Source organism: Myxine glutinosa, chromosome 10 (assembly GCF_964187855.1).
Source record: "Myxine glutinosa chromosome 10, kmMyxGlut1.1, whole genome shotgun sequence".
Classification (NCBI taxonomy): domain Eukaryota; kingdom Metazoa; phylum Chordata; class Myxini; order Myxiniformes; family Myxinidae; genus Myxine; species Myxine glutinosa.
In genome coordinates this window covers 83,532,021-83,541,051 of record NC_136270.1, presented here as the reverse complement: position 1 = coordinate 83,541,051, position 9,031 = coordinate 83,532,021, and the positions used below count along the sequence as shown (strand labels likewise).

The window sequence follows — 9,031 nt, the reverse complement described above, 5'->3', positions numbered from 1 at the left end:
TTCTTTTTTTGTTGTTGTTGTTGTTGTTGTTGTTGTTGTTGTTGTTTTGTATACAAGATCGAGGCTCGTGTAAGAGATAACATTCATGACAAAAAAACAAACGGACACATAAGACATATAATAAAGAGAGTGGGAAACAAGATGGGGAGAGAGGGGGAAGCACACAAGTACAACATTTGAGAGCAGGGACATCGAGAGATCTGTGGGAGGGGGAGGGATTGGGGGGAGGAGGCGTGGGAAGGGGGTGGTGGGGGGAGAGTTAAAAAAAACACATGGACACTGCTCGGACTTCCAGGAAAGAAGTCGGTATTTCAGAAAAGTGGATCTGGGGTGAATTAACGGGGGTAAAAACGATCAAGGTTTTGGATGGGGGAGGATAAGAGATGGTGGTGAACAGCTGTTCTAAAGACCTGGAGGGAGGAGTGGGATTGAAGAGAGTGAGGGAGTTTGTTCCAGAAGCGGGAGAAAAGAAGAATGAAAGAGTGAAGGTGAGCAGAGAGTCTTGATTTTGATAATTATCTTGACCATGTGATATAATAAACCTACTAGGTATTACCCTAACTTCAAATTTATCCTGGAATCCACACATTACACAAATAGCCAAGTCTACCTCGAAGAAACGAGGAGTCCTGTTCAGATGTCAAGATTTCTTCAACTCTCAACAGTTGCTTCAACTATATAAAGTAATGATTCGTCCTTGTGTAGAGTTACTGCTCTCACATCTGGGGAGGTTCTAGCTCCACATGTTTACTGGACAGAATTTAATCCAAGGTAATCTGACTTATGAACTCTTCCAATCTGACACCAAAACTCGACCAGCTCGAATTACGCCACAGAGTTGCCTCTCTTTCTCTTTTCTACAAATATTACTTCAGTTTCTGCTCCCAAGAACTTGCTGCTCGTGTACCTCCGCCATTAGTGAGACAACGGAATACTCGACAAGTTACTACATCGCATGATTATTGTGTGACCATTGGGAAATCAATGGTGGGCCATTATGATGTTTGTTCTTCACCTCCACTGCCAAACTATGGAAATTTTACCCTCTCATGTCTTTCCAAACACTTACGACCTTCCCCTTTTCATAAAGAAGTTTTTTTTCTTCTGACTTTCTCAAAAACTCAAACGGTTCTCACTTTCTTCACTTTTCTATCAATGTGGTTCTTTTATTTAAGGCCTGACCTCGATGAGGACTATATAGTCCGTGACTGGAGCCTTCAACATAAAAAGGTGAAATTTTTGAAAGGGGATGTAGACTTTCTATAGGCACCGTTTATGAGGAACAAGACCAGACCCAAGACAATGAGCCAAGCCTCCAGTCAGAGAGGAGATGGTGATAGAAACAAATTGACTGCGGAAGCGGAAAAAGTAAGAAAGGTAGGTATGAGTTCAGACATTCTGTCTTCTCTCGAGTGGAGTCTGTGGTGAGGACATTTGAAGTGACTTGAGGGGTGAAGGGAGCACAAACCAGAGATGGACTTGACAAAGTGCCAACAGGACTGTGAAGAATTGAACTGTTTTTCGAGTTTGGCCTTAAGATTTACAAGAAGAAAAGGAAGGAAGGGAGAAAGTGGAAGGTTTATCAGTCACGATCACACAGCCTCACCGAGGCCTAGACAAACACAAACTCATAAACATTACTACAGCACCGAGAAAGAACGCACAAGAATATAAGAAAAGGTTCATGATATGATTAACAGCACAGGGACACAAAAGACAACAAGTCAGGAGACGACGATGGTTCACGAGCGAGCGGTATTCAATGACAAAGGACGGACTACTTTGAAATGGCCATCCTTTGTGACCTTTAAAAGTCAAAACCGACATTCAAAATATATAAATAGGAATGTATTATCTGTTATGAGACTAGTTAGCTACACAATACCGAAAATTCGGTTTGATTCCGACAACTTTGAAAATTTGACCTTTGTGACCTTGAAATGTCAAAACGAAGCTTACTGACCTTGAAATGAGATAGAAAATATTGTATAATCAGTTATGAGGTTAGTTAGCTACACAATACCGAAAAGTCGGTTCGATTCCGACAACTTTGAAAATTTGACCTTTGTGACCTTCAATGGTCAAAGATTCTGAAATTTGTTGGAAAACTTGTATTTCATAATGTATGTGATAATATAAGATCATGTACGACATTTCACCATATCAGGAAGCGAACAATGTAATAAAACCATCAAAAATCGACTTTTCTAAATTTCGTGACCTTGTGACCTTGACCTTGAGGCGAAAAGGAAAAATCGAGTTCCGTGGGGACATTACATTGGCCTAACCAAATACCGAAACCCCTGTCAGATTCCACCAACTCCCTTGGAGAAGATGTAGTTTGAACTCGATTACCCCCTAAAAAGACATATTTTTCGGGCGTGGCTCCTCCCACAATGGGCGCAATACGCCCACTCAAGGCAGGACACAACTAGATCATGATATCAACTTCCCACCCAAGTTTCATCAAGATCGGATGATATCATCGGGCAGTTATGCTGCGGATAGACAGACACACACACAGACACACAGACAGACAGACAGACGCACACCCATGACGAATATAGTGGTCACTTGATAACTCGTGAACCAATAGTTAGACAAGACAGATCCAATGCGGCTTTTGGAGAGGATTTCACGGAACCGAGAAAACTACACTCACAAAAACGGCAGAACCAGAAGTTATTTCTCAAATTGTTTGAAGACAACTTTCACACTTTAATCTTGACTTAAAGGTCTCATTATAAGGTGAGCACCCTAGCGACATGTGGCAAGCCAGGTGCGAGGATTGTGTATGAGCATGCGTTCAATGGCAGCTTGTGGCACACCCCGCCGCTTCATCTTGGGCACGATGTTCTGCAGGATGTGCGAATATCCATGCCCACCGAATCGTGACAAGCGGTGGCAAGAGAAGATATCGTGGGACATGAGCAGCTGATCGACAAGACCTTCTTCCAGTAGCATCTGTATCCTGCCAGACAAGCACAGAGGTGTATGTATAATGGTTTTTTGGGGGTTTTTTTTTAAACAAAATTGCAAGTTAGACAGAAAACGCAGATGTGTAATATTCGTGACTCGACTTACGACGGACATTGCAAAACATCCACGAACAAGACACTCAATAGTCCGATGTACTCAACGTTTAATCGCTTTTGAGTTTTTTGATTTCGGACCAGGAGGGCTCCCCCAACTCAGCAGAGGTCTGAACTGCAACCTCAAGAGATGACCCTCAGCACACTCGGGGCTATGCTTAAAATTGAAGTATATACTTGAACACTAGATATACACACTGGGTATCGTATCGCGTAACACGAGATATTGTGTTCCATGAACTCTCTAGTTCTCCAATGTCGTTGTTAAAGAATACCATATTCTCCAGAACAACACCGCAGATGACATCTTTCAGTGGAAAATGGGACAGAAAAATGGCACTCGTCTGCAAACATCTTTTGTACAACTTCCAAATGTGTTTGTTGAAAATGTTTTACGAAAGAGATGGCATTGTCCAAGGCATGCCAAAAAATTATGTGACAAAATTGTAATTATTTATGAGATATAATTTATCATCCTTTATAATCATTTATATAATTGCTTCACTACGCCCCCAGCGGTGTTTGTGATAGCGGACATGGATTTGTCCCCCCATTGGAGGAAGACCCACTCGTGTTCATGCCGTTGGTGCTCCTATGGTTTCCTCACTCTCTGAAGACCTGGACAAAATCACAGACTGGGCAAACAAGTGGAACATGTCTTTCAATCCTGACAAATCTCACACTCTCACTATGTCTCTCCGAAAAGACCGACTGGACAACCCTCCCATCTACTTTCTGAATAATCCTCTCCAAGAAGTTCTGTCACTCAAGCTTTTGGGTCTCACTATCTGCCATGATCTTTCCTGGGAAAACCACATTTCAAATCTGGCCTCCAAAGCCAGTCGCCGACTGGGCATCCTCCGTCCTGCGAAGTCCTTCCTTGGCACACCTGAGCTCCTCACCACATACAAGGCTTTCATCCGCATCTCAATGGAGGACTGCTCTCCCCTCTGGGCTGGTGCTCCTGCCTCACACCTAGCTCGTCTTCACGCTGTTGAAACCAAAGCGTTCAGAATCATTGGAATCTCCCGCGATGAAGCTAACTTCAAGGGCCTCTCACTCACTCACCGCAGGCAGGTTGGTGGTCTTTCCGTCTTCTACCGACTCCTCTCCGGCCTTGCTCCCCCAGCTCTCTCTGGGCTCTGTCCCCCAAATATTCCTGCAGGTCGCACAAGATCTGCCTGCAACCCTCTTATGGTTAAACTGCCAAAATCAAGACTCTCTGCTCACCTTCACTCCTTCATTCCTCTTTTCTCCCGCCTCTGGAACAAACTCCCTCACTCCCTTCAATCCCACTCCACCCTCCAGGTCTTTAAAACGGCTGTTCACCACCATCTCTTATCTTCCCCAATCCAAAACCTTGATCTTTTCTACCCCCGCTAATTTCACCCCAAATCCACTTTTGTGAGGTGACTTTTGTCTTCTTTCCTGGAAGTCCTTGGTGTCCTTGCGTTTTATACCTATCCTGCCTCCCCCCAGGCCCTCTCCCTCCCACACATCTCCCGATGTCCCTGCTCTCAAATGTTGTGTTTGTGTGCTTCCTCCCCTTCTCTCCCCATCTTGTCGACCGCTCCCCTGTTTATATACTTCGTTTGCTTGCTTGTTTGTTTGATAAATGTTAGCTCTTTCACGAGCCTCGACCTCTGTATACAAAAGAACAAACAAAAAACAAAACAAAAAAAAAAAACATACATTTGGACCAGTAAGGGACATGTATTGCAAAGCAATATTTATTTATTTATTTTATTTATTTTTGCAATTCTCCGTCTTGTTATTGTTATTATTATTTGTATCCATAAATGCAGGATGTCTTACCTGCGGATTCGCTCACTATCGCAGGGCATGTCCACATTCAAGTTGAGTTCGTAGTCAAGGACTTCTAAGCCAAAGAGGTCATACTCCAAATAGCAGCCCAGCTTTGCAAACTCCAGCAGCTGATTCTTTTCAAACAGTGTTCTGCCCAAATGCAACCGGGAGTCATTAATGATAAAATAGTATACAAGGGATTTTCAGAAATTAAACCTTTATTGGAGATCCTACAATAACTACAGTGAACAAATTTTAAATGCAAAACAACATCTGGAATGGTAATAAAAAATACTTGTTAACTAGTTGTCCATGTTGATAGCACAAGAGAATAAAAACATGAGAATAACATGGTCAAAGTTATCTGGAGTGTCTTCAAGTGTTTATATGTCATATCTCAGGGGTGTTGGGTTGGGCTAGCGGCTAGGGTGCCGGCTTAGGATCCTAGGATCCTGGGTTCGAATCCCGGTCGATCGCTGAATTAACGCCAGGGGGGTTGACTCAGCCTCTTTACATACCTTCCGAGGTCGGCTAATTGAGCACCAGTTCACTGGTACATTCCCTGCTTGTCGTTAAAGGCAGCAAAAAGGGTTGGCGTCAGGAAGGGCATCCGGCCGTAAAACATTGCTTCAAAAAGGGGACCAAAAAACAACAACAACCACGGTTCCTGAAAAAGGCCACCCCTGCTTTGCAGGGAAAAATGGCCTCTAAAGGTGGTTATATATTTTTTTATTATCTCAGGGGTGTCTCATCTAGCGTTACAAGGCATTGCTTGGGGTGGGGGTGTCAGATTTTATCAAAAATCTTCCTCGATTTAAACGAGGAACACTAAGAAGGCCTGTGTTGGCCGAAAGCTTGTCTGAAAATGAAAGATCGATCGTCTTGAAGATCGTCCGCTACTTATTTGATTTCTTCCGATTAATTATCTAACTATAATTCACCAAATGTCCGTCCGTCTGTCTGTCCGTTCCCAGGTACCGCAAAAACGGCTAACCGATCACAACAATATTTTGGGTGGGTGATCTTAGGACCCCCTGGAATAAAATAGGCTATATTGTTTTTCCAATTTTCCCAAACACGATGAAATAATATTTACCGATATGAACAGTGATGTGGCTTTGTTGAAATTCTACGTACCAGGAGAGAGTAGATCGACTCCCGATGAACTCTTCCTATATAAACGTGCGGCTTAGAAACACGGCAGCATGTGCAAAGCGACTGAGAAACAGGTGTAGCGGCCGCTTCCGTATTACAGAATTCAATCTTTTTTCAAAATGGGCGCCATGTACTGTTTAGATTTTGATGATTTGCGTGTGATATGATTCAACGGATGTTTATATGAATCGTTTAAAATAAAAAAAGCCTTCAATTTCTGATATTTAGCCTTTTTATTTGGGCTTCTCAATTGAAGCCCCGCCCGTAGGGTAGGTACCGTTGCTAGTTTATTTAATGCAAATGAGGCACCCTGCTTGTATTGTAGAGTTTCTGCTATTTCTCACAGATATATACATATATATATATACATAAATAGATACAAAAATATATAGACACACTAGAAGAGCCGAACTGTCACTTTGCTGATGGACCAATTAGTCGTCATGTCCCTTGCTGCTAGAGGTGTTTCCCTCGCACAATGTCCCCGGCTCCCTCTGGTTATTATTTTCCCACTTTGACAAGCCGCTCCATTTTGGACGAGAAGAAGGAAATGAAGCCAAATTTACCAGTGCTTAGAGTCCTTGAACGCCTCCCTTCCCACCCCATACCCTTTAACCTGGTGCATGATTGTGTTTCTACGTCTCGAGTGGTGTTTATAATAGCGGACATGGATTGGTCCCCCAATTGGAGGAAGACCCTCTCGTGAGCAGGCCGTTGGTGCTCCTATGGTTGGCAGCGAAGCCCTTGCGTTCCTGTCCTCATGTCCGCTGACCCCCTGTTTGTACTGATGTTCCTTCCCACTGAAAACGTCACACACACGATGACAGGCTTTGATATTCCCATCCGTTTTTGGATGGGGGTTGGCGGAGGGAAGGAGGGCAAATTTACCCGTGCAAAGAGTGCTTTAACCTCAGTTTGCCCAGGTAAAAAAAAAAAATTGTAATACCCACTACCACCACCACCACCAGGTGGCGCTACCCAACACACATTCACAAAGAGAATTTATGTCCCGTCGCTCCACACACTCCCACGTGAGGCCGCGGCCACATAGTCAATGTTACCCCCCACACAAAGTTGTATTTGTTTGGAGTTTGTAACTTAATAGATGTGGCCGTGCATAACGAAGAAAGCCACAAAGAGAGACAGACACAGACACACACAGACACACAGACACACACACACACACACACACACACACACACACACACACACACACACACACACACACACACACACACACACACACACACACTTAATTGTACAGTATCGGTTGTTCCTAAACTTAAATATAAATAATTTAAAGGATTGTTGTAAATGATGTTAATTTCACAACATCCCATATTCAACTTTATTTAAATTGTAAACCTCAAACATAGTTCCTCCACCTAAAGTCCTTAAGCAAGAACCTTAACCCGTAAGCAACTGACTCGTTTCCCGACTGCATGGATCATCAGCTGAGCACCGTTCTTCCTCCAGGTTTAGATCCTTTCATACACACACACACGTACGTACACACACACACACACACACACACACACACACACACACACACACACACACACACACACACACACACACACACACCAGCTTCTTGCTACTTTCAAACACCTCCAGTTTTGCAGTACTTGGACAAAATATTATGCCATTGATCTCGACCAATCTAATTTGGCGCTCGCACTCTCAGTGTTGGTGAATATCGCGAATCAAACAAAATGGCGGCTTGTAGGAAATATAGATTGTGATCGAAACACAAAGGAAGAATTTGCATGGCTGATGCATGGCTCGAGGGCATTCTATGTGAATTTCAATGGCAGCCCGGTCCATTGGACCTGAACCAATGCATCTTAAGGTTAAAGTCTTTGGTATGATTAGGCCGAAGTTAGCACCACAGACCTCCCAGACAAGATGGTCTTGAAGCAGACGCTCTAACCATTACGCCAGAGTCTGGTATGTTAGAACATCAAGTATCCTTTAAAAAGTGTGGGATTCTCTTTTCTACATATGGCTTTGAATTCAGCCAATCACTGCTTAGTTATTCCAGGCTATGCCCATGCCCCACCCAGTGAGTGAGTGCTCGCATATTCCCCCCCCCCCCTCCCCCACCCCTCACCCACCTCCCCACCCTACTTGCGATAGACATTAGATGGCCGTGGTCAGGTTATTGATTATTATTTTTCAATGGAATGTTATGTGAAGGCCACTTTTGTCGGGCATCTCAATCACTATGATTCCTTCTGCAATCTGCCGGTCGTACCTGTCAATGTGGGACATGACCGTTTTATGAAGGTCAGCGCCAGATTCCTGGAGCAGGCGTACAATTTGGAAAGGTGAATCATGGTGTCTTCCAGGATGCACAATGAGGGGGCAGCGTAGAGAGGCCTGCACGGTAGCTGCAGCACGAAGCACGCGGATCTCACTCTCTGTGATTGGCCAAGAACAACCAATCTCACCGATGATACCACAGCAAATCCCGGTTCCATCAACACCCTCCAGCAACTCACGCCTCATGACTTCTGCCAGCTGAAATAGGGGTATGGTGAAACAGGGGTATGGTAGATTGAACTTTCAAACTGGTCTCCCTCCTCTATAATTTGGTGGCACCTTGTTAAGTCTCTCTCTGGTGTATGCTCCCCCTTCATCCCTTCCCTAACTTCAAATGGCACCACTGCAGACTCTGCTCGTGAAAAGGCCGAATGCCTCAATTCTGTGTTTCCTTCCAAAACCACAATCCCATCCGCTCGCTATCTTTGCCAACCCAACACAGTCACAACCAATTGCTCCTGGACCATGTGTCGTTTGCACCTGTGAAGGAGAGGTTTGGGACAACCCTCGACTATGATTTTGCAACTGGGTCAGACGTCATCAACTCACATGTCTTAAAAAGCCACTACGCTCCTCTTGCACATCCTGTTTCTGTTCTGTACATCCTATCATTTGCCCAAGGTCATGTTCAATCTGCTTGGAAGTCAACCAACATC

General features: G+C 44.1%; 1 protein-coding gene across 2 annotated transcripts in view; it reads right to left on the bottom strand.

The window, feature by feature from the left end:
• Positions 1 to 1,669: 1,669 nt before the first annotated feature.
• Positions 1,670 to 9,031, bottom strand: part of PTER (phosphotriesterase related) — a 62,017-nt gene continuing 54,655 nt past the window's right edge. For both annotated transcript variants that reach the window (XM_068126641.2, XM_068126642.2), the window contains 3 exons: positions 8,308 to 8,573; positions 4,908 to 5,048; positions 1,670 to 2,971 (listed from right to left, as the gene is read on the bottom strand). In XM_068126641.2, coding sequence (XP_067982742.1) covers positions 2,758 to 2,971; positions 4,908 to 5,048; positions 8,308 to 8,573 — 621 coding nt within the window. In that variant the 3' untranslated portion in view covers positions 1,670 to 2,757. The remainder of the gene's footprint in view (positions 2,972 to 4,907; positions 5,049 to 8,307; positions 8,574 to 9,031) is intronic.